Genomic DNA, 26,021 nt, shown 5'->3' with positions numbered 1-26,021 from the left:
CCAGCACTGGATGAAAGGCCCTCTCCTCCATTCCAATTGCCACCCTTGAGACCTCAAGGGACAGAGGAATAGACAGTATTTTCTGGACTTAATTCCCTCCCCCAGACACATTTCCTTCTCCTTATATTTTGTGTCTTATTTAGATTGTACACACGAGGCCAGGAACTGTCAAATTAACTATTTGTAAGCCACTCTGGGAACCTTTTTGGCTGAAAGGCACAGTTAATTAATACTCTTTTGGGGACAAGGTCTGGACCTGGTTCATTCCCACCCGTGTTACGAGGGAATAGTAAGTACAACATTGTCATCTCTTTCAGGATCTAAAGTACAATTCCTACACTGATAGCACTGGCTCACTAACAGATGGGTATGATGCAACCTATACCATTTTTAGATCTTTCTTCCTGGCTCTTATGCATCTGTTAATCAAAATCTGTATGCAATAAGTTTGCAAAATACCAAGCAGGAAAGAGTGGATGTATAGTTCTAATTGATTTTGGAACTCTATAAACAAATAAATAAGTTTGTCCGAATCAAGGAGCATATATTTTTAATATTTAAAGATTAGGATTAAGATTTTACAATATCCCTTTCCTGGTATGCTCCAGAGAAATTAGAGCTGAAATGGGATGATTTTGTAGAAAACATTGCCTTTGCTTAAGTTTTCCAAGCTCTGTGAAATATACTTCTATAGTACATACAAGATTTGAACTGCTGATGACAGGGTGACGTGGAGGTCTCTCATTCACAGGCCTCCCATAAATCAAAGTCAACTTGATGGTAGTTAACAGGAACAACAAGTGAGTGCAAAATGTCAAAAATTAATGTAATCCTCCTTGAATGCCTCATATAGGAAGGCTTAATTTTTGACAGGTGCAGATCTTTAATAACTTATGAATGTCAAATAAATACCAACTTATCCAATGTATAATAATTACTTATTATATAAACTTAACACACATACTTCTGCTTCTCCATCATTTTCATCATCATCTTCCTCTTCATCATCGCTGTCAATGACAATGACATCATCTCTCTTGCCTTGACCATCCTGGGATGATGTAGTATTTTGTTGATCTGACTGAAGAGATCCAAGTTCTATTGGGATGGATTGAGACGTTTCCTCGCTGTCTTCCATGGGAGTATATTCACCCTGTGTAACACCCTTTAAGTCAAGGCAAAGGTAATCGGTTGAACTGACCCTTAGCTGCATCTGAGATTATAGAAAAGGCATAGCAATAATCAGGGGATACCTGCTATGCCTGGGGCTAGTTGCAGTTCAGAGTGCAGGATGGGAATTGTCATGCAAGAATTATGGATTGGGTTTATTTCCTTTTGTCATACATTCACATAATACTAAAGGCTTTCTTTGGATCTTACTGTTATAAAGGCATGAAATAAAAAGGAAAAAAAGTAGGGAAAAAAGAACCCCAGTAGCACTTTTAACACAAACTGATTTTTAGTTTACCACAAGCTTCTGAGCTTCCTTGGATATTCATCTACTTCTTCAGGTACAATAAAGTACATGCTAAAATAAACATCAGTTACTCTAAAAGTGCTGCTAGATTCCCTTTTCCCTTCCCCCACTCTTTCATGTTTTGGGGCTGCAAGAGGCTTAATGCAGTTACTTCTGTGAAAACAGGTATGAAATGGTGACCTGTTCCTATAGTCAGAGAAAGAATTGCGTACTTCACCAATGGAATCCTGTGAATCCTGATTGTAGGCTTGAGCTTCTATTTCTCCATCTGTACTCTCTTCCGCAGTTACTTCCTCCTGAAATAAACAGATTAATTTATTACCCTAATTTTGGTGAGATTACAGGGCAATGTTGAAATCCTCTGGAATGCTTTCCATGAACATAATGTTCTATTTCAGTTTCCTCACCACAGCAAGTTATAAATCTTAACCATGGATGATCTATGAGAGCTAGCTCATTCTATTCCACCCTCATCCTGAGATTCATTTAAAGTCAGCCCTTTAAATGCAATGCAACTATAAAGAGAACAGAAAGTATACTTAAGCAGAACAATGTTTAGTACTTTCCTTATGCATTTCTTTATTTTAGAGATCTTGGTTATTTCTTATTCACCCTAAAGGCAGAATATATAACATGTAGGTGACTTTACCTGCAATCATCAGATTACTCAAGATTTAATGTCTTGCAGCTGAATAAGCATTGTTTCAGTGAAAAGAGGTTATGCCTGAGATGCCAGCCAGTACTATTACTAATCTATCTATGGAATAAACTAGCCAAGACATTAATTGTGTGAATGCAACTAAATTTCACCTCTTTGCTCTCTAATTAGTAGGAAATGCTGAGCAGCCTTGGGGTAATGGGGAAAGGGAATTTTCCCTCTCACAGTTCCAACCTCCACCCACCCCATCACAAGCACAGTTGGTGGGGAAATGAGACAGGGCCTTTTCTGTGGCTGCCCCTAGGTGTAGAACTCCCTGCCCAGGGAGGCCAGAATGGCCACCTCCTTGTTGGCCTTCTGGCAGGCAAATACCTTCCTCTTCAGACAGATTTATAAAGCAGAAAGTTTTTAAAGAACAGGCTGTTGTATTCTTTAAAAGTACAAATGTCCCTCCATTCCCACAGACTTGAGATTCGTGGTCTTGGATATTCCCTGAGGGACAACTTCTGTTCATTTCAATGGGGTGCGCTTGTGGGCACACATCCTATTCAAGCCTATGGGGCTAGAATATCGGTGACTCTCCATTTTTGTGCCGGGGGGGGGGGGTCCGGAACAGAATCCCCCACAAAAATGGAGAGTCAATTGTATTTTAAACACCTTGATCTTTTTAACTATTTTATTTTTTATGCAATCTGTTTTAATATTGTAATAATTTAATTCTGTTTTAATGTAACATTTTTCTATGTTTTTAATTATACTGTTTTTTAATCTTGTAAACCTCTCTTAATCCCAGTTTGGGAAAAGGGTGGGATATAAATATAACAGCAGCAGCAGCAGTAGCAAAAGCATAAACAGCAGCAGCAGCAACAACAAAGATAGCCTTTCTGAAGCTCTTATTTACAGTGCCTTGGAAACTGATCTTAACGCAAATAAAAGCTTCCCTTGAAATGTAAACTGCATCTTTGGCAAGCAATATTTTCTCCCAAAACACTGCAGAGAGGAAAAGTTAAACTGCTAACCCCATCCTAAGGTATCCTCCCAAACTGTTGTTCATCCAAGAAAAGCAGTACAATTTTAACTGCATTTAAACAATTAATATCACATTTAGTTTTGTCCCATGGTGATTCATGAATCCAGTGAAGTTGTTAAGTGGTGGTAGGTGAGCTGACTTTAAGACGGAACAGTGATTTCTGATATTTGAAGAAATTCAGCAGAAGGCTCTGCTGCACTACATATCACAAAATTTTGCAGTATAAATAAAGAAAGGAAAGATTGCTGTCAAATGCCATAAAACCTGTTCCCAAGAGACACTGAAAAAAAAACAACCCCAAGAGTTGTAAGAGTTCTTGGTGTTACCAACCTCTGGTCCAACTCTTTGCACAGTTCTCATTTTTTTGGGAACCGGCATGTCCACCATTTCCTCAGGAATTTGTTCAGAGTTTTCAACTGTATTATCATCTTCTTCCTCCCTTGTACGTTTGGGTAAAGAAGAACTTGGTGTGGCTGAAACTTAAGGAGAATATATCACTTCATTAAATATCTAACAAATAGAGAAAAGAGAACTGACACTGGATTTCTTCTTTTGTGAGCCCCCTTGGAAGTACTTAATTCATATTTTGAAATAATTTAGAATTAAAAAAGGTAACTAAAGGATTAAAAGAGCTTATTAATTTTAGAGCAAACTGCCCTGTTTTATTCCAAATTGTATATTTACACACACAAAAAAGGCAAACATCTATTTGGCGTTTTCCTTAAGAGTGTGTGCATGCCTTGAAGTCTTCTATTGACTTATGGTAACTCCATGAACTTCAAAGGGTTTTTATATGGATGGGATACTCGGAAGTGTTTTTGCCAGTTTCTTCCTTTGAAATATGGCCTGCAGCACCTGGTATTTATTGGTGGTCTTCCATTCAGGGCTGACCGTGCTTAAGCTTCCAGGATCAGGCGGGATCCGTTGCCTTTATGGTATTTAGTATACAGAAATAATTAAACAAATAATCCCCTCCTTTTAAAAAAATAGAAAATTAAACTAACCTGTGCCAAATACTGCTGTAGATGTAGAAGGTCTCTCTGTCTGGGAGCTCTGTACTACTTCCAAAATTGTTGGGGAGGGATCTTGGGTGGCTGGTTCTATCTGAAGATGGCTCTGTTGAGTAGGCTGCACAAAAGCTGTAGCTTGTGTTTGCTGTTGAACTGTCAAGATAGGCTGTGAGAGAGATGTCTGGACATTGGGACTAGTGGAGCGTACAGATCCACTTGTGCTTCCGAAGACTGGAACATGTTCAACTGGCCCTTCTGACTGCATAGCTGAAATGAAGTTGTTATCATAGTTAGTTACTTTCTTTTAAATGTTTAGCTTTAAAAACAACATTTAAACATTCTTCATTATAATCCTGAGAAAGCTATATTCTTAGCCCAGAATTTAGAATATTCAACTCAAAAACATATTCTTAATCATTTCTTTGAAGAAAAAAGACAAAATCAAGTCACACATGACATAATCTAGTAACACCAAGTTTACAGACTAAAGGTTCACTAATTCAGTGTCCTTTCTTCAGACATACACCATAGCTAGATGCAGTTCATCAAGCTTAACACAACACGTGGATCATATAGATGGTGATCCAATATAACCCAGAACATCATATGGGACTGCATGTTTTAAATGTGTAACTTAAGATGCAAAACTATTTTAATAAATAAGGGACAAACATACTACAGTTGACAAGCATGTTACAATTTTACAACAGCATTATTCTTTTTCAGTTCCTGTTTCAAAGGATCAAACTCTAGCCAGTATTGTTTTGCACTAAGCTAGATGACAGCATACAGAGGTGTTAAGAAGATTTTGAAGGCTGAATGGGAGAACTCAGGTTGTAAAAAATCCTTGATTTAGGAATGTTCTAAGTATTAGTATGCTTACAGTGAACATGTCACCCAAAGATAATGCAATTCTTATGTTCATGGTAGCATATTCTAATTGCAAGTATGATACATGTTTTGCTCTCTTTAACCATAAAGTGTTTTTTTATAGCTGTGGAGGAGTGGGTGGTCAACACTTCATTGTAATCCAGTTTCATATGTTTTCCCATTATACCACCCACCCACTCACCTGTTTATTTATTTATTTTAAAGGTTTTTTTTTTTAGTATTTGGGTCAAGATTCTTGGCTCCTATGCTTTTGGGTCAGAAATTACCTTCCTGAGTTTCCACCTGTGTTGTTGGCATAACTGTGGCTGTTGGTGTTGTTGTAGGGTTTGTGACTGTAGCAGGAGTAACCATTGGACGGATACTGGCCCTTGGAGTTGATTTGTTTCCAGCTATTGCAGCAGCTGTCACTTTGCTTGGAGTTGACACAACAGGAGTTGGCTTGATGTTAGCTGTTGGTGGATCTGAAGTACTGGCTCTAGAAATAACACAAAACTGTATTATTTGGATGCTATTTCTACAACACAATTATGAGTACAATGCATTTTTGGTATAACATCTAGACCTCTCTCTGTCACCCCTCTCCCTCATGTTAGGTCTTATGTTGGCAGGTGATGGTCCAGAAATCCTTAACAAAATGTACTGGACATCTTATGTTGGAAAAAGGTATCAAAATCTGTTGCTGGGGAATGAAAAGGAGGATGCAACTATGCTCATGTTCTATAGCCAAGGATGTAGGATTTGATAGGTCCTTGATATACCCAAGCATGGCTCTTCTTACATATTCTTAAAAGAGCCAGGGTGCATCCCATTAATCTTTCCCTACAGTGGTCAAACAGATGACTATGAGAAATCTGTAACCAAGACATGAGTGAAATATCACTCTGCTGCTCATGGTCTCCAGCAGCTAGAGTTCAGAGGAATAGAAAACTGTACAGCTATGGGAAAACCCTGCTGATATTACATATTTGAACTTTAAAAACAACTGTGATTAAGACTTCACCTAAGCTCTGAAATAAAACAACTGTCTTTAGGTGACATGACAGATGGAGAACTTTTTCTTGTATGAGGACCAGAGTATGACAGGAAAAATTTGAGGCTCGCACACAAGAACAAACTTAGGTATTTTATTTTATTAATTAAACCTACCCACCTAATATTTAATTCTCTGCACAGATGCACCTTGTAAAATAATTGGTGGAAAGGTCAAAAGAAGTATAGATAAAACAAGAACTCACATTCCTCTGTCACCAGCTGCAGGAGTTGATTTAAGCGTAATTTGTCTCTGCTGTTCTGGAGCCTGATGGATAAAATGTTCTGGTAAGTCATGGATTTAAAAATCTTGCATCCCACCTCCTTTTTGCTCTGATCCAAACACCTGGAGTATGGTGTCAGGGCGCTTTGGAAGCTTGTGTTGTTTAAACACCACACCTCCAAAGTGGCTGGAACCCATTTCATTTGGTCCGTCTGTTCCGGGACCATAATGCTATGATATACTATGCAGCCATTTTTAGTCATCTGAAACTGACAAGCTGAATTTGTCATTTTAATTCCTAACTGAATGGGCTTAGCAGCACTCTGTTCTCTCAAAAAAGTGCACATATCTCCACCCCCCTCAATGTAGGCAATAACAGGAAAATGAAATATAGAAGATTTCAATAGCAATCATTAATCAGATGTGGAAGCTAAAGCTACACAAATAGTCCACCTTATTGGTAGATTCTGCAGGTTCATCTCGCTGTTCATGATGCCTTTCTTGCTGCTCTCGTAGCTCTCTCTCTAGGCGACAAATGCGGCCTTCATACTGGGACTTAAGTGCACTCATCCGCACTTCCATCTCAGTTTTCTGCTCTTCCAAAGTGCTGCTCTTCTGTTTCCATTCCTCATTTTCTTTACTCAGCTGTTCTTTCACACCTTAATTATCAAACAGAAAGATCAGTCTCTTTGCTGTTTACAAAACTGCTTCAGAAAATGTCTGGGCACAGATTTTTCATGAACAACTTGTTGTTCCAGCCATGTCCCCTCAATGGTACAATTATCAGAATATAAGGTTTGCACTGTTGAACCTCCATATGTTGACATGTAGATGTTTAGTCTTGCACTTTAAAAACACCCCGATACTTTCAGTTCAAAGTGGACTTTTCACTGTCTGGGAGGGGGAATGGCTCCTGGTTCTGGACCTCCCCCTTACATGACAGTAGAATCTGCTAACAATGCTGTCTTACTCAAGAGGACAGACACAAACGCTTTCCACTTCTCGTTTCCTTTAACTTGGGAACAGAACAAAAAGTTCTAAGACCTGATAGACTTCCATAAGCAACATCCATTATGGGAACAGGCACAGAGTTCTCCTTCTATTGAGAAAGTACAGGACATCCAATGTATAGTTTTTAGGTGGGTTGACACAATTTCTCTGATCTTGTAACAACATGTAGTACTCAAGCATCTGGACAGCACAATGCCAGATAGACTACAACAGCAGCTAAGAACAGAATGTTGGAAGATAGAGGGGAAAAAGTAAAGTATTTGTACAATGGATTTCATATTCACCACCTTCTCAGTCCACTTTATGAATGTGATAAAGTGCTCTTACTTTTTAAAGCTGTCTCTCTAAAGCAATTAGATTTTAAAATGGTATAGTGTTTGATTGTCAGAGCACACAAGAAATGCCAACCACTTCCAGCACCTAAACCAATTCACCTGCTAACTGGGCTATCCTCTGCTTGGCTGCCAAAAGGGTCTTCTTAGTCTTCTCTTCCTTTTCAGTTACTTGTTGCCTGAGCTGTTCTTCCTGGATTGTTTTTTCCTGTAAATCTTGATGAAGGCGGGAAACCTCTGACTGTAGCTGGGCTATTTGCTCCTGTAGAGTTTTCCCCTCAGTGTCCTTCTCTCCCAGAGTCTATAAGAAAGAGTAATGTCAGGATAAAAAAATATACTCTTAATAGTGAAGCATTGTGAATTTCTCAGCTAAAGATCTTACACAAATCAAGAATCACAACAGCATAAAAATGTTTGCCACTGATCAATGTAGTAAGTCAAGGCAGTTTCCTTCTGCTGATACAGAACATTTTCAAGCACTTATAGAACTAAATCTTTGCCACCTTTCCCTGTGTCTTATTCTTTTGTCCTACACTTCTCCCACAGCAATATTCCATGTTACCCTCAGAACCACCTTTAAGATATAAGCAGCTAAAAGAGCACAACTTGGCCAAACCTCACAGCCAAGTAGGGAGTAGAAGTTGGTGAGACAACTACAAAATCCTGTACCACGTAACAATCTCTCTTACCTTTTGTAAATTTTCAATCTGTCCCTCCAAAGCTTTAATCTTGGCCTCAGCTTGTATTAGAGCTTCTTTCACTTCCTGAATTTCCTTATCTGAAGCTTGTTGTTCTTGCTGTTGTTCTGCATAAGACTGTGTGGATGCTTCTGCAATAACCTAAAATTTAAGATAATAAATATAAGAGTGTGCTGGAGAATGGAATTAGTTTTACACATGCTACTAACTTTAGCCATAGCAGACGGTGTAACTTCCTATTATGACTGTAGAGGAATTATTGTAACCCAGTGGACTAAAGCACAGCAACCAGACAACTTCAGCTCTTTCTATAAGGGCATAAAGTATTCTTGGCCTAGCCAGGTGGACTCACCCTTTCAGATGGTTGAATGTGTGCAGTTTATGTAATTGGCTAGTCCCTAGCCTAAGTGGGGGTAGCATCATCAAGTCAGGGAACTATGACCAAAACCAAAAGAGAGTGGGCACATGCATGTAGGGAAAAGTATGCACTTTATGAGCAACAATTATCTGGCTAAAGCATTTTAAAGAAGGTATCAGCATTGTTGAGCAATACTATATTTTATATAGGGTTAGGGGATTTCTATTTCAATATTACCGTATATACTTGACTATAAGTTGAGAAATCTATGCCCAAAAATTGACCCTAAAATCCTGGGCCGACTTATATATGGGTCAAAACAGTAATACAGTTCATAAAGATCCTAAAAGAAGCACTACCCCAATGCCTCACTCCCCCTGCCTTGGCAATGATTTCGGAAAGAGATGCCAGACAGGAGTGTGTGTGTGTATGTATGCCTGTGAGGTGATGTACTTCTCAGTCTGATGGAAAACCCTTCTCTTCTGTCCCTTCTTCTCTGTATGATCGTTCCTGCTCAGTAAGAATCACATATCTCTCCAGTTCCTTCCTTCACAGTCCCATAGAAAACCTCTTTTCTCATCCTCCTCTCTCTGGATTGTCCCTGCAAACCAAGCACGTTTCCTCCCAGTTCCTTCCTTCTCGGTCCAATGTTAAAACCTTCTCCTCCCTAAATTTTACCCTTGACTTATCCACAAATCATATCAAAATTCATGATTTTGACCCTAAACCCTTCCCTCAACTTATACACGAGGTCAACGAATATATACGGTAAGCTAATCTAATACATTAAGATTATTGCTATTATACAGGCACGACTATAAGACAGCCTTATTAAAATTTGCATTATTTACTGAATAACTACATATGCGTACCTGAAAACTAGCAAATGTTAAGAAATATGACCAGGAAGTGCTGTGTGATTTGAATTTTCATATGTTAAAACTGACCTTGTCGTGTTGTGCTTTCAGCTCTTCATATTGAGTCTTGTATCTGCGTCCAATTTTCTTTACTTGAGTTATTGTTTTAACTTTCTCTTGGATGTCAGTCACTTTAATTTCTAACTCTTTTTGAAGGGCTTCTTTTTCAGTTTTTGTTTTTGTCAGATCTTCACGAAGGGACTGAACCAGATTCTGACTTGTTGTCAGTGATGCATTTGACCTTTAAATATATCAAAAGAACTCTAACACAACAGAAACACAGCACTCATATTATATTTTATTGCTAGGGGAAAATGCAAACCAAACAGTTTAAAAGAAAACTCTGAGGATAATCAACATATGGACATGTTGGTTCATTGGCATGAAAATAAACAATTAGTTTAATGTTTATTACAGCAACAAGGATGATTTTAAGGGGGTCTGTCACTTATTATGGCTGTGGTTCTCAAATTGATCTGTAGCCTGTAGCTCCAAGTGAGGCTACAGAGTATGCACAGTGGCTGCAAGACCATTTCATACAAATCTAATCAGTACACCATGGTCTGATATGGAGTCAATGTAGTGTAATGGTTTGAGTGCTGACTGTGACTCTGGAGACCAGTGTTCAAATCCCTGCTCATCCATGGAAATCCACTGGTTGATCTTGCACAAATTGCACTCTCTTAGCCTCAGAGGAAAGCAATGGCAAACAACCTCTGAACAACTCTTGCCAAGAAATCCCCAGTAGAGGATTGCCTTAGGTTACCATAAGTTGGAAATGACTTGAAGGCAAACAGCAACAAACCCTGGTCTTCCCTTATGACAGCTATGGCCACTTTTGAAAACCCTGTGTAGAGGATCCAGAACAATATTAAAAAAAAAAAAGTACCCTGTTCAACAGTTTTCCTGGCTCCTCTCCCTTCCACTGAAGTTTTGTGCTCATTTCCATAAAGACTCTCCTGAGGATTGAGAAATCCACAGGAAGAATATGTGGTGTAAAACAAGGGCTACAGTAGGACGTGAAAATGAGAAGAATTTGGTGGGAATATGTTACTGAAACTAGTCTAGGTTCTTGAGCAGAGCTATTCCCAGAACACCTGAGAGCAGAACAACCAAGTTAGAAAACAATACTTATTGGATATGCTAGGGACTGAATTTGGGACAATTTACAGGCAAATCATACACTTTACTATTGACACAAAAATCTCTCCAGAAGCTGTCAACATACTACCTTGTTGGCAAGCAGTGAAATATTCAATTAAAACTCTGCCTAGTTTTGAGGGTTACAATTACCAAGCTAAACTGTGCTGTGAGCAAGCTGCTGTACAAGAACTCAATAGTTACCTGGAGAAATTAAAATAAAAAATAGTACATCTACTTGCATTCAAAGCACTGTACTCCCAGATTGTTAGGCATTCTTTAAAAAATTACCTTGCAATTTCTGCTTTAAGTCTGCCTATTTCTTCACTCATCTGCTGTATACGTTTGTTGTTCACCTCCTTTTCTGAAAGAAGCTTTCGATATTCTTCAACATCGGTATCTTTCTGTTGGCTCAGTAAGTGCTGGAAGAAAATATTTAGCGATCTTAAACTTGATTCTTACAGCTGCCAGATTTCACTTAACAGGCTTGAAGTATGAGCTTTAAGAAGTACAAGGTTCCTTTTGGGAACTACAAGCAATTAATTCAAAATAAGTATGTGAAAGATTTAAAGTCTGAATTGTTGGATTAGGATCTAAAGATATCCAGAAGCAAATATTTTCCTTAAGGAAAGCTTTCTCATATTTATTTTGAACAAAAAATTAAAACAAAAAACAGGAGACAAATCCTGCCAATTCACTAAAAGTTTTAAGGATCTTCTTTGCATTTCAAAAGCATTTTGTCATGCAGCAGAAGATGCTGCTGTTAAAGAAAGACAGGACAAGCCTATAATTGGGCACTTGGCAAAGGGACTCCATTTACACTATGAAAAAAGGGAATATACAGTCGGCCCTTCTTTTATGTGGGGATCTGTTCTGCCCCCCCTTGCGTAAAGGGAATATCTCGTATGCATGAGCCCCAAGAAAACAATGGGGCTTGTGCACGTGGGCCACTTGCTACGGACACACTCCCCATTGTTACTTCTGTTGCACGTCTTCAGTGTAAGCTGAAAGCCGCGTATGGCGTGGGCACGCTGTACTTGACTTTGGACTCTTCTTGCTATCAGCATCCTTAGCATATCAGGCTTTCTATGTTCTCAGACACTTTTTCTTTATGCCTGAAAAGTCCCACAGATAATATTTAAACTTCATCCCTGGCTTCCTTCTTCAAATCTTTAAAGTCTTTAATGCATCCCTGGAATGCATTGGAATAGGGGCCTGACTCAGTAGAAAAAGCCTAGATGTTGTATTGATAAAAGGGACCATTTCAGAACCCAAGACGAGCTCACCTGGGTCCGGGCTTTCCAACGTTTGACATCCTCTTCCAGAAGCTTCTTCTCTGCCTGGAGCATCCCACTCTTCTCGCTCAGCTCAGCATTAGACTCTTGCAAAGGCAAGATGTCAGCTTCCAGTTTGCGTACCTGAACCCAGAATTATTAAGAAATGAATGGAAGACTTTATTTCCCAGTAAAGTGAAACTCTTTAAATGCAGATTTTAACATGATGTCTCAGTAAATAAATAGCTCCTTGCTTTCACATCTTTACAGTACTCAATCCATACATGTATGTCCTAAATAGAAAAAAGTATGTAACACAGTGGGAGTTAAAAACATTTTTAAAAGTCTGAAAGTTTTTGCTCAAGCTTAAACTTTCTACTGTTAGCCATTGTTCATACTAATTCCTAAGCACTTAAAAAAAAGACAAATCAAGAATTTTATATTATTTGAGCTTAGCGCCTCCACTCGTAATGTTCTGATGTCAATGCAACTAGGGTTGCCATCCCTGGGGACCTCCAAAACGGGAAAAATGTGGACATTGTTTAAAAATGTAGGACTTTTTTCCGTGTGTTTCCTGGCCCGGAAATTAAAAAAAAAAAAAGTCCTACATTTTTAAACCTTGTCCAAGGCCTCGCTGGGGTCTGGGAAACAGCGTCACCCACGCCCCAGCGAGGCTTGGGAGGAACCCAGCCGACTCGCGAGGCCCCAGCCAGGGCCTAGCTGGGGCTTGGGAGGAAGCGTCCTCCCAAGCCCCAGCCAACCTGGAGACTCCGCGATCGCGGAGCCCCAGCCAGGGCTAGCTGGGGCTGGGAGGAGCGTCATACCCAAGCCTGGGAGGACTCCGCGATCGCGGAGCCCCAGCCAGGGCCTCGTGGGGGGGGGAATCCCGGGGGAATCCCCCGCCTCCCCGTGCGCCCGCGCCACCTTCCCCCGCCTCCTCTCCTCCTCTCTGCGCGGAGGAGATGCTGCCTCCTTCCATCTTCGCCTCCTCCGCGCTGCCTGGGGGAGAGGGGACGGAGGAGGAGGGTGGCACGGGCGCGGCACCGCCTCCAGCTTCGCCTCCTGCGCCCCAGGCAGGCCTCGCTGCCCTCTTCTTCCTCCCCGCCTCCCCGAGGTGGAGGAGAAGGGCAGCGACGCCTGCCGGGGGCGCAATAACCCAGGCTGCAACCGGGGGGCTCCCGGTTTTGGGGCTGCACCCGTGCCGGGAGGAGCCCCGGGCCCCCAAAATCGGGAAGTTCCCGGTTGCAGCTGGGTTATGGCAAGCCTAAATGCAACTCACAGATTTATTTCAGTGTATGTAAATGTATAAACTGTGTTAGGGTACACTTCAGATTTAGGATTTCATTTATTTCAGGATTTTGAAAGCTTAATTTTACAGGGCACACTAACTTTTGCTTGCATTTGCTGCAGCTCCTGTTCCAATCTTTCCTTCTCTTCCCTCAGCATCTTGTTGGTTTCTGTCAAGACATTCATGGTCTCTGTCTTCTTCATAAGTTCTTCATGCTGGGCAATTGTTTTTGCTGTCACCTAAAATTCAAAGTGATACTGAATTCAGATACCTGTGCATATTTGCAGTGTTAATCCCATTTCTGTGGAAAATGAATACTCCTCTCTTACTAATGTAGCAAATTGCAAATTCAAAAGAACAAATAATAATATGTACAATACATGCAATCCCTAAAACCAAAGGCTTCCTTATGAAATATCTTGTGCATAATAAGGTACAAAAACTTAGCATCTGTTTGTGTTAGTCAGCCTTTGGCGTTTTCTCCTGTAAAGTATCAATTTTCTACATCTTATACTTTCTTGTTTTAATTTTCCTGCTGCAGAAACCATTATTGCCAAAACTTCTGGTGAAAGAGCAATCTAGACTAGACTGTAAGTTCCCATGCCTACTGGGTATAATAACCACAGAAGCCTGCTGCGAATAATATTCTGTGCTGCTTTGTGGTTTTGCACTACTGGGCAAGGTATCTTCCAGGGAAACTTGACAACTATTACTATCTTCTAGAGGAATAAAACTGGAAAACCATAGATGTAAATCTAAACATTTTCTCTGTTTTTAAAAAAGTGGTATTTTTCATAGGCACCCTTTTCAAATTCTTTGTACATTATAACAGGAAGCACACAAACCTTTATTATGGAGACACTTCCAGTAATGTTTGTGACATACTTAATCAAATGCACCTGTCAATATAACAGAATTTTTACAGGATGACTCATCAATCCAACATAAATGGAAAATTCTTCACTTAAGTTTTAACACGAGTTACCTGCATTTTCTCTCTCTCTGCGTTCAGACTCTGCTGCAGCTCTTGAAGCTCCCTTTCCATATGCTCCACCCTCTGGCGGTAGCGTAAGCTCTCCACCTGAGCTACCTCAAACCTTGTTTCTGCAATTTCCTTTTCTCGACGTATAAACCTGCAATGGAAAGACATTCATCTTGAGATTACAATCCTTTCCCACACATATTTGGCCGACAAGTGAAATGGTGACACAACCTGCAATCTTAGTTTAGGAGAACAGTGTGTGTGTGTGAGAGAGAGAGAGGGAGGAAGAGAGAGGGAGGAAGAGAGAGGGAGAGAAAAGAGGTAGAAAAAGGGAAAGAGAAAGAAAGAAAGAAAGAAGGTTACTAAGCTTGGTTAAAACTGAAACTAAGGCCTGGGACAGATGGGCCAAAAGCAGCACTGCCGATACTAGGGTTTGACAGCATGCAGTAACCGCACACTCCTGAATTCTAGCGTGTAACAGCGACAGCATCATGGTGACGTCCCGTCCACATGGGTGCCGCCATGATGAGGTAAGCGAAGTGCAGCGTACAGAAGTCGCGGTGCATCGCTTATGCCACCAGCGCACCAATGGTGTACTTGTGACATGCGATGGGCACCTTAAAAAGAACCCGGTTTTTCCAGGTTCTTTTTAGTGTGGAGGAACACCGCATGGTTTGCCTGCTGCGGTGTCCCTCTGGAATTAAAATGGACACCTCCAGCCTGCCCTTTTGGGGCAGTATGTACTGCGCCTAAGTTTCAGAATTGGAAGCACAATTACATCACTGTCTCAGTCCCTAGTATATGGTCCTCTAACAGCTGCAAATCATAAAGTACTTCAATTTCATCAAATTCATCAATTTCAAATACAGTGCGCCTGCGTTATATGCAGGCGCGCTATATGTGGATTTAAGCGTACACGGTAAAGTCGCATGGGAGCTCGCAGGGCGCAAGGGGCGGCGCATCCCATTCAGATAAATGGGCGCACGCCCATGGCACGTATGCACTGCTGCGCCACCACGCGCACGAGCCCCATTCACTTGAATGGGGCTCAAGCATAGGCGGAATTCGCCTTACGTGGGGGAGATGGTCCGGAATGGATCCCCCACGTAAGGCGAGGTTCCACCATAGATACAAAGTAAACTACAACTTCTCCTTGCCATAGCCTGAAGCAAAACAGACACTGGATATAATTCAAATACCAAATAAATATATAAAAAAATACAGTGGTCCCTTCTTTTATGCGGGGAATCCGTTCTGGACCCTCCCAGCATAAAAGAAATTCCGCCTATGCTTGAGCCCCATTAGAAGTAATGGGGGTCATGCTTGCAGTGGCGTGGGGTGCGCGTGTGAAACAAGCGCGTGCACCATTACTCCTTCCGATGCGTGGTGCCGCTTCTTGCATCACTGCTTTATGACGCGTGCGCACTGTACTCCAGAACATACGGGACACTACATACCGAAGAATTTCTACTATTTGCTCTTGTGATTTTCCTTCTTCACTGAGAGACACATTCAATGCACCTGGCATGCCTTCCTTCACTGAAGACACCATCTTTTCACTTAGAGTTTCTAGCTGCTCATGCAACAGACGGTTTTGTTTTTCCAAGTCTTCACAGCGAGATGCAAGCTTAGATGCTTCATCCTACAGAAAAGATTGATCTAGTCACCTCAAAAGCATAATGGAAACTTGATTTCAAAGATTATACCTATTGCATGGGTCAATGGAATCAAAGAATACCTTCAGGGTTCTCTCTAGCTCCTCCCATGAGGCCTTGTTCTCTCGCAATGCAGATTCTGCTTTCTGTGCTGCATCTTCTAACTGCTGCCTGATGGCAGAATTCTTAGCAACCTGTTCTTTGGCAGCCTGTAAAGCTTCAACGTCAGAAGCATGAAGCATCAGCTCTCGTTCATACTTGTTTTGTGCTTCTGCAGCTATTTTGGCCTTTAAAAAACAGTAACACAAGTCATCCACTTGCAAAGCTTTAAGGATTTCGATCACTCATTCCCCTCTCCCCCCCCCCCCATAAATTTCCCAAATTATAAGTTCAGTGGCCTTCTCTTCTGGTGGAGATGCCTTTCTTTAGCTTCCTGTTCACACCTAGTGAAGACAGTACTATACCAGCAAAGTGGACTGTTACGCTGGTGTAGCATATCAATAGGATTGTGTTGGTACAGTATGAGTGGGGAAAAATGAAACCTCAGAATTCTCAGTAGTCTTGACAGTTCTCCTAAAACTTACTGTAGATAAAAGTGCCTTTTGAGGCAGGAGAAAGTAGGAACTGATATTCTGATTTGAAAGTACAATAATAAAAGCCAAATATTTAAACAGGAAGAGCTCCACTTAACACAAACATAGCAAGCACAAATAACTTAACAGGAAAGTTCCTAATTTAATGTTCTGTGTACATCCCACAAATATAATTTCACTATTATAAGAAAGTATGAGAAGAAATTCCCTGATAGGCTCACATGATTCTCCCCTTCTTTTAACTGCTTCTCCTGGTGTCAGGGAATGACACATTGGATTTACCATGAAGATTCATTCAGGGATGGTAGGAAGATCAATCCACTATGATTGGGTTTATCCCCGCATGCCAACTGGACGTGCAGGAGCCCAGCATCCTTTTCAGTTGCTTCCGTTGAGCTCTGTCCCTCCGTGATCAATTTTGTTACCTAGCCTAATGTAATGTATACGTATTGTTATAAATTTTGGGGTGAGTGGATGTGGATTGATCCTCCTGCCATGCCTGAATGAATCCTCATCATAAGTCCAATCTGTTATTCATGGGATGGGAAGGAGGATAAATCCACTGTGATTGAGATATACCCAAGCCCTCTGCATTCCTAGGGTGGGTTTTATGCATTCACGACAGCCTGCAGCACAGTCTTTTCAAACACAGCTTGTACTGACCGAAACTTGTCTAACTTAAAAGTGGAAGGTTCTTTCCAACGTGCTGCCTCACAAACATTTTGTATTGAAGTAGAAACAAATATTGCAGTACTGGTTGCTATAGATCATGTTGAACAAGGTCATATTGGCTTTGGTCTTGGCGTTTTCTTCCAGTCATAACTCAGATTAATGCAAGCACAGAGCCACCTTCCAATTACAATTTTTGTTGCTCTGTGACCTAATGTCCATAGATGGTTTGATAAAAACAATGCTTCCCATCGTCTGGTATTTTGTGTTCTTTCCCAATAAATTTTAACTTCCCTTCTCAGATCCAAAGTATGCCATCCGCACTCTTCTTGATGCTTTCGTATTAGACAGAAATTTGGGAGATATATCACTTCTGGCATCATTTTATATGGGCATTTTGGCAGAAATGTTAGGTCGATAGATAAAACTATTCTGTTCAGCTCTATCTTACATACATAAGTTTGTAATCATTAATAATGCTGATAGCTCTGATATATGTCTAGCTGATGTAATGGCTATTAAGAATGCAACTTTATACGTCAACATCCTCAAGGTTACCTTTTGCATTGGTTCGAAGGATGCTTTGGTAAGCCTGTTTAGTAACAAGTTTAGGTCCCAATTCAGAAACCTATGATTTGTGGGATACAATTTTATAATTGCTCTTCTTAGGAACCATTTTATGTGTGGGTGTCCTGATAGAGGATTCCCTTCCATTTCTATCACTATTGACAATGCAGACATTTGTTTCTTTAGAGTATTTGGTCTAATTATTGCAAACCAACTATAATATGTGTGTCACTTATATGTAATTTATATTTAAGTTTTTAATCATACACCATTTTCCAAATGTTTTCCATGTTCTTGAATATATGTATTTTGTTGATTCTTTGAGGAATGCCAATATCATATCCACTACCTCCATGGAGTAGCCCACTAGCAGTAGAAGAAGCACAGAGTTTAGGGGAAAAAAGGCTAAAAAAACTGTAATTTTATTGGAACAATGTGTTAAAAACTATACAAGGGCGAAAGCCAGCTGTGAGGCTTGTACTAGCCTATGAGCCACACTCTAAAAGTTGATAAGCAGAACTGGGCTTGGAAACTGCAATTCCCAAAATAATACAGAACTATAACAATTCCTCTGCGTCTTACACCATGTATAAAAACAAATAAACACAATATAAATATAGTTTACAGAGTGCACAAACAGAGGCTTGGTTGAAAAGGGATGTACAGTATGCCCAAAGCAGATAAAAGTGTTGAAAGTTTAAAAAAAAGACCAAACGCGTTTCGACAATTGTCTTCATCAGTGGTCCAAAGAATTAAGCCACCTTGTCAGGTAGAGCATATAGAAACCAGCTGTCCTTTTGGTAAGTGGAAGGTCAACTAAGACCTTGAGTCGTGCCTAAGGCTGGGGTGTGCCACAAATACTTGTCAGCTATATTGTGTTTATTTGTTTCTATACATGGTGTAAGACGCAGAGGAATTGTTATAGTTCTGTATTATTTTGGGAATTGCAGTTTCCAAGCCCAGTTCTGCTTATCAACTTTTAGAGTGTGGCTCATAGGCTAGTACAAGCCTCACAGCTGGCTTTAGCCCTTGTATAGTTTTTAACACATTGTTCCAATAAAATTACAGTTTTTTTAGCCTTTCCCCCCCTAAACTCTGTGCTTTTTCATTTGCTTCTTGGTTTAGGGCATCACCTCCCAGTTTTTCCTTGCCCACTAGCAGTAACCTAGACCTTTCAAGTTCCATGCCGTCAAATTAAGCCAGCTTGGATTTGGATGTATTAGGCCTTGACTCAGGAGATTGGGTCATGGTAATCTCTCTTCTTTGTTTTTTGTGTGTTCCTTGGTTCTGAATGTATTTGTCATTTTATTTCTCATGCAAGCATGTCTCGTATCAATTGCCCTATTTCTGATGTGCATTCATCATCAGTATCTGAATTCATGTCATCTCTAGGATTATACCGATTTCTACTTGATTCCCTGAAGTTGTCATTATTTGATATTTGAGTGTTAGGTGTGGCTATTTCCCTACAAATTGTTTTCCAAAAGTCCAGTATTTGCTCAGTCTCTGTTCAGCTTGTTGCTGCAGAATCTGTCATTGTTAACTGTGTCTGCCTGTTTTTCCCTGCTGCCGGCTTTTGTGTCACTTGAATAAGCTCTAAATTTAGGCAGTGGAAGGCACTCCGTTCTAAGACAGCCCCTCCCTCTGGGTCTGCATGAGGAGTGGAGTTCTGCTCTATGGAGGACCTTCCCTTTTGCTTAGAATTATGTTTTTCAAGATGGCGCCTGGAAGTGACCGTTGGAAACTTGGTCACCACTGCCACTGTTTTATCTCCTTTACTGGCCATTTTATAAGCACCTTGTGTTTTACCTAAAATTTTTCCTTCTTCTTTATTTTGGCTTCATTTACTCCATGTTTGTTAAGTTTTGCTTTACCCAAGGCAGCTCCCTGGCTTGCCAGCGTGTTTTGTTATTCGGTCTCACTGCTTTGTTTTCCCTGGGCTTATTAGCTTTTTCTTTAATTGCAGAAGCTCTCTGGCTCGCCAGCGATTTTTATTCTTCATTCTCACTCTTGGTGGATGTGAGAAAAATCCTTTTAAATTCACCTTTTTTTGTTGTTGCCTCAGAAGCATGTGGGTTGGCAGCCATTTGAGAATCAGGCTTACTTTGCCTTAGTCGGCTGCTTGCAGCGGATCTTTTCTGTTATATTTAGTTTATATTTTGCCTCTATGTTTCCTTTTGTAGTCTTTGCTGTTGCGATGCTTCTATATGGCGTTTATTCGAGAGGGATAAAAACACGACCTGGATAGTAAAAGCTGATCATGGAGGGATAGAGCTCAACAGAAGCAACTGAAAAGAATGCTGGGCTTCTGCACGACCAGTTGGCACGTGGGGATAAACATCATCATAGTGGATTTATCTTCTGTGCCATCCAGTGAAAGAAACCCTCACTTTAAATTGAAAGTCCACTCTTATTTCTGATCAGTGATAAGAACCCAGCATTGTGGAAAGGTTGTCTCTAGAACTGAGTAGCCCTTCTATAGCAGTGGCAGAGGAAATCACTCTTATCTCTGCATACTGGTTGGAAATAACAGCTGGGTTCATGAGCACTAGAGAAAGGCAGGTTTTTCTTCATCCCTAAAATACGTGATTTCTTCTTCTCTACATTAAGGGGCAAGAGAGCTTATTCTGAATTTCTCTTTCCATGGAGAAAAAAGACACCTATGATACCCAAGGATGGGATTCGTCTGTCTCTTGAAGGGTCACCATGAAGGTGGATCTGGCTATTGGCTGTTACCCCTTTCTTGCTCTAAGAGTAGGAAAATGCAGAAACATGGGTCGGGTTCCTGTTTAATCAAGGAAAAGAGAAAATCTAATCTGGTGTCTATTATTTTGTGTGCACTGAGCACCTTTAATATTTTTTATAAAATTGAAAATTCTATCACTCCTATAGGAAGATCATGCAAACCTATGGGGCACAATAATGATAGAAAATACAATTACATTACTCCCAGTAAGAAGGGAAAAGCCTGCTGTCCCAATGAATGTGTGGCAGAGTGCTACAATCAAATTATATCAGAAGGGAATAAAACAAGGAACCACCAAGGTGAAATAAAGCCAAAATCCCGTTAGTCCTCCTGGCTTACAAAAAGGAAGTGCTAGAGTGTGCAAACATCCTTTAGATTTTTATAAGAATCACTACCATGCCAAATAACCTCAACATAAAATTAATCTAACCAGTATGTTGTCTAAGATATTTAGATACTTACTTGCTCTTGGCAGTCCCGTTTAGCTTGTTGCTCATTACTGAGAGCTGCACTTGCTCTCTGAAGAGCTTCCTGGACTTCAGACTTCATACTGGCAAGGTTTTTCTTTAACTCAGAAAGCTGCATGGGAAATATCATGAATCAAACATTAAAACAAACTCTTACCACAGACTGGGTCTTTCTTAATCCATGAAAGCTACAGAGCAAGAAGGGAGACAACAATATAAGAGAACCTGCCTATGTTGATTCAAACGTTTACCTTTTTCTTTCTTGAAATGGATTCAACCATCACTTATCTGGTTTGAAACAACAAGCAGAAGATAAATCTGGTTTTGGATTGAGAATCTCCAAGTAAGCAATAATGCATGGAAAACAGGGGTTGTGGTTCACATAGGGCTTCACAATGCAAACAGGGATTTCACCCCCCCCTTTTTCCCCCTTTTCAGATGTTACCTTCCATATAAGTAAAATAAGAATTGGTGTGTGTGTGTGTGTGTTTAGGATCTCCCCTCTTTGCTCACAGATTAACACCAAGAATAAGGCTGATAGTGTTTTACAGGAATCTTGTCATAACTGACTCTGGCTGTATCTAACTCATGTCTCTCCACTGTCAGAGACCTCTTTGATCCAGTGGTGTGTGTGTATTTCATCACCAACTGAACAGAGAAGGGCACATAGTCAGATGCATTAAATATTGCAGTGAAGCACACTGACTGCAGCTCAGTAGAAGAGCTTAAAAATATGTATTGCAGACTACTGGAAGCTCAGGTATATGATGAAAATGCTATAAAAAAGAACATGCAACTAATTCAGCCTGCCCACAGGGACTGTGGGGATATTCTTCTAGAACACAGCTTTATCTTCCATGCCACATGGTAAATGATTTTCAAACTAAAATAAGTTGCAAAAGAAAACTTTAATATTCCATGACAGACTGCTGGACTAGCCAGCTTCCTCTACTACAATAATGCAAGGAAAGCATAGACACAGAGAGCTTACACTACCATACCTGTTGCTCCATGTTTTCAACAGCTTTCTGCTCCTCATCTTGAAGTTGCTGTTTTTCCTTTTCTGCTTCCATCAATTTCTTTTCTAATTGGGTCTGATACTCAGAGGATTCCTTCAAGCGGGCTTCTACAGCTGCCCGAACTTCCTCTGTGACCTGCACAATAAAGATAAACCATTTTCAGTGCAAGACACACAGGCTGCCCTGGGTTCTTTGGCAGAAGGAAGGTGGGATACACACTGAATAAAATAAGTAAACAAACAAACAAACAAGCAGCACAAAACACATAGAAATGAGCTCTTGATTTAACCATATTTCCTATTGCTTGGGATTGTGATACACCTGAAGGACAGGTGAAACTTTATGCTCTATTAGCTTTCCTCAGTTTTAAAGGGAAAAAAATACTGTGAGTTTCACAGAACAAAGGCAAGTTGTTAGCTTTAGGGACTCCAACTAAAGATAACACAGCTCTGGGAGATATAGTCCTTTGCCTATAGCATTGTCTATAGATCCTCAAAGAAAGAGCACAGAGATGCAAATGCTTACGACAGAGATCTCAGTTGTATTTGGTATAATACACAACTTGTGAGGAACTGCTGAATATTGACAATGAGGAGGGTGTGGGTCTCAGTTCAACAGCTAATCCAATCTTATTTTTACACAATAGTAGATTCTACTGATGCAATGTATGATAAAAGGAGAAACACCTCTATAATGTAGTAAATTCTACTGCTTCAATAAAACATTAGAATGCCTACATAACAAATCCCACTGATTTACCCAAGCAAAACAGAAAAACATGCAGAATTCAAGCAACTATATAGCAACAATTCATAGAGCTTGTCCTGAACTTAACGTCTAATACTAGATGCAGCTAATAGTCTTAACTAGAATAGATCTATTCAATCAATCCAGCTAAAATGTAAGACCAAAATTATTTAGTCCAAAGGCTCTTTTAAAAGGGAGCAGCAGGCTGCTGCAATACAGACATTTTTGGAGAGAGTGTTCCACTATCTAGGTCTATGGTGGCAAACTGGTGGCACGAGTGCCCTCTGTAGCACGCAAAGCCGTCTCTGAGGGCATGTGCCTCAGCAAGTAGGGGTGAGGGGGGAGCATGCTTGGCCTGGCTCCTTGTTGTGGCTCTGTTTGCCTCGGGAGAACTGGATCACGGCAAGGAGGGATGAGAAATTGCTCCTCCAGCCATCTCGTGAATTAGTCATGCTCAGATGAGACACACAGAAATCAAGAGGGCATCAGCCAGAACCAGAGTGACCAGATGTCATAACCACAAAGGAGGCAAAAGCTCGAAAATGTAGGACATTCAACAAATTTGGACATTACAAAAATAAAAGCTAAAAACACTAATATAAATTCATTTCATGTTTTTCAGCTATATTTCCTGTACTGTATATTACTATATAATCAACCATATTTTTCTGCTGAATCTATCTTTCTTAAAATGCCTTGTTGGCATTATCCAATGTTAAAACCTTCTCTCCCCCAGCTCTCTCCTTCTCCCTCTTGGACCTCTCCTGGCCATCTAATACCACTGCTTTCCAGTTCCTTCCATTCTGAATCTAATGTTAAAACCTTATCCAGCTCCTTCCTTTCTGAATCCAATGTTAAAACCTCCCCCCACCCCACCAACTTCCTTTTCCCTCTCCGGACCTCCCCCGGTCACCAAACATCACTTCCCTGGTGCTGGAGGAGAAGGTTTTAGCATCAGATCCAGAATAAAAGGAACTGGAGAAAGTTTTAACATCAGATTCAGAAAAGAAGGAACCGGATAAGCTTTTAATATCGGATTCAGAAAATAGGAAACTGGAGAAGATTTTAACATCAGACTCAGAAAGGAAGAAACTGGAAAAGGGTTTAGCATGAGATTCAGAAAGGAAGGATCTGGAGGGAGGTGGTGTTTGGTGGCTGGGAGAGGTACAGGAGGACTGTAGACACTTTTCTCGACAAGGAACAGCAAACATGGTGTTACCCAATGGGCTTCTTTCCTTTTGCCCTCCAAGAAACAAACACATCCTGAGCTCTGCTGCTGCTTCTAGGAAAAAATAATTTTGGAAGTATATATCCTATCCTATTATTTGCAGGAAAGACAGGCTATCAAGAAGACATATTTGTTGAAGAGGAATAGCAAGTGATGTGAATTAATTGGTTTCTTAGTTATCTGCAAAATGGAAGATATTTTAGAGTTCATACCAGATCTCCAGACAGAAGGTTGAAATACAGGGCATGTCCAGAAAAAGGAGGACATCTGGTCACCATGGCCAGAACAAACTTGCAACATTGATTTCAGTGGACCTACTACAAGCATGAGTATGTCCACATCCATCTTATAGTTCCAGGATTATATTTATCAAGAAGTATTAATGGAACATTACCTGCTTTTCTTTGTTAAGAGATTCTTCAAGATTCACAACCATAGCTCGGTACTGCTCCACATTACTTGTGGCAGTCTTTAGCCTTTCTTTCAAATCATTAACTTGCTCATCAGATTGTCTCAATCGACTTACAAGATCATCTGTATCTTCACTTGAACTGGGATGGCCTAAAAATTGAAATCCTTACAGTAAATATAATGTATATAAATATATATTAAATCATTACATTAAATACATTAAGTCTTCACAAAATTGAGGTGGGTTACAGACCGCCATTTAGGACGCACTCCGCGTGTCCTAGGGTTAGGAAGGGGCTTCCTAGGATTAGGAAGGGTTGCCCCTTCCTAACTGGCCCTGTTCCCAACACGCACGGAGCGCGTCCTAAATGGCAGTGCCCATCCACATGGGTGCTGCCATTTTTACGTCGTGGACGCACATCATCCAGACGTGGCGTGCCGGAAGTGATGCCGTGAGGGCGCACTTCGCCCCTCACGGCGCCACTTCCACGTTTTGAAAAGGAGCGCCATTGCGGCGCTCCTTTTTCGCTGCACCGGGAAGCCTCGCGGTCTGGCCGCTGGGGCTTCCCTCCGCAGCGAATGGCGGCGGTGGGAAAACGGCCGCTTGAGGGCGGTCTGTAACCCGCCATAGTAAGTTTAAATACATTATCTGATACACATGCAATGCCTCCCTCCTCTCCTGTACACCCCTTGTGCCATGGCCAAGCATTAATGACTTCAGAGTAAAAGCTTCCAAATATGTTCAGGGCAAAGCAGGCTTGGGCAATTGTAGAAGGAGAGAGGGCCAGTTTTTGCCCTCACAACTCCCCTGAATCTAGCCAATAGCCAGCTGAAAACATAAAAAGAAGTCACATCCAGAAAAATGTGCCAATGTTCAGCTATATTACGTTGACTTTGGAGCTTTTTTTTTTTTTTTTTTAAGTTTACCATCCAGATGGTGAGTTCAAGGGCTACAGGGGGAACAGGCAAACCCCTGGGTGTGACATAGACAGCTCATGGACTGAAGTGTCCTACACTGATGTAAAAGGGCTATAATAAAAAAAATAATCCAATAAGAATCAACTGAAAAAAAATGGTAGAAGCTTACTGCCTTGAATGTATCATTTTGCAATTAATTCAGAAAAGCTAGAACTCACTTTTCAGTTTAAAATTTTCTAATTCTCTTAATATCTCAATCATTCAGTTGCATCCACACTAAGTTAGTTTCATTTAGGTCCCAAATCAGTATGGAAAATCATTCATGACTAACCTAAGTTCTATATGATTCAAGATAACATGCGTCCAACTTAGTACACAGCCAACCTACTGTGTTTCTATTGAATCTCTGAAAAAGGATGTCCAAGTTCACAATAACAAACATTTTGTAATCTTTACCTTGAGTAGGAGGTCGTTGTAGTGACTGGGAAGCTAACTGAGCTTCTATATTATGAAGTTGTTGCTTCAAAGTCGTAATTTCTTTTTGGGCATTCTTCAACAGCTCTTTTGTATTAGCATGAAAGTTTATTTCAGTCTCAAGCTGTCTTTTAGCATCCAACAAATGAACCTGCAAAGGAACACATGGATTTTCATCCCTCTGACACTGAAATAAAGTTTAACACAAT

At 40.6% G+C, this 26,021-nt stretch overlaps 1 protein-coding gene across 3 annotated transcripts in view; it reads right to left on the bottom strand.

Moving 5' to 3' along the window:
• TPR (translocated promoter region, nuclear basket protein) overlaps window positions 1-26,021 on the bottom strand; it is a 68,745-nt gene that overhangs the window by 10,343 nt on the left and 32,381 nt on the right. For 2 of the 3 annotated variants that reach the window (XM_042466365.1, XM_042466366.1), the window contains exons 21-40: window positions 25,795-25,963; window positions 24,404-24,570; window positions 22,017-22,169; window positions 21,011-21,127; window positions 16,057-16,260; window positions 15,776-15,960; window positions 14,322-14,469; window positions 13,438-13,575; window positions 12,061-12,192; window positions 11,066-11,196; window positions 9,665-9,875; window positions 8,351-8,500; window positions 7,764-7,962; window positions 6,772-6,977; window positions 6,302-6,363; window positions 5,333-5,541; window positions 4,170-4,442; window positions 3,496-3,644; window positions 1,690-1,773; window positions 965-1,165 (exon numbers count right to left, since the gene is read on the bottom strand). In XM_042466365.1, coding sequence (XP_042322299.1) covers window positions 965-1,165; window positions 1,690-1,773; window positions 3,496-3,644; window positions 4,170-4,442; window positions 5,333-5,541; window positions 6,302-6,363; window positions 6,772-6,977; window positions 7,764-7,962; window positions 8,351-8,500; window positions 9,665-9,875; window positions 11,066-11,196; window positions 12,061-12,192; window positions 13,438-13,575; window positions 14,322-14,469; window positions 15,776-15,960; window positions 16,057-16,260; window positions 21,011-21,127; window positions 22,017-22,169; window positions 24,404-24,570; window positions 25,795-25,963 — 3,288 coding nt within the window. The remainder of the gene's footprint in view (window positions 1-964; window positions 1,166-1,689; window positions 1,774-3,495; window positions 3,645-4,169; window positions 4,443-5,332; window positions 5,542-6,301; window positions 6,364-6,771; window positions 6,978-7,763; window positions 7,963-8,350; window positions 8,501-9,664; window positions 9,876-11,065; window positions 11,197-12,060; window positions 12,193-13,437; window positions 13,576-14,321; window positions 14,470-15,775; window positions 15,961-16,056; window positions 16,261-21,010; window positions 21,128-22,016; window positions 22,170-24,403; window positions 24,571-25,794; window positions 25,964-26,021) is intronic. The other variant, XM_042466367.1, reaches the window with a different exon arrangement.

This window comes from Sceloporus undulatus, chromosome 4 (genome assembly GCF_019175285.1).
Source record: "Sceloporus undulatus isolate JIND9_A2432 ecotype Alabama chromosome 4, SceUnd_v1.1, whole genome shotgun sequence".
Lineage (NCBI taxonomy): Eukaryota > Metazoa > Chordata > Lepidosauria > Squamata > Phrynosomatidae > Sceloporus > Sceloporus undulatus.
Note: the sequence above shows the minus strand (reverse complement) of the source record. Positions and strands in the feature narration are given on the sequence as shown.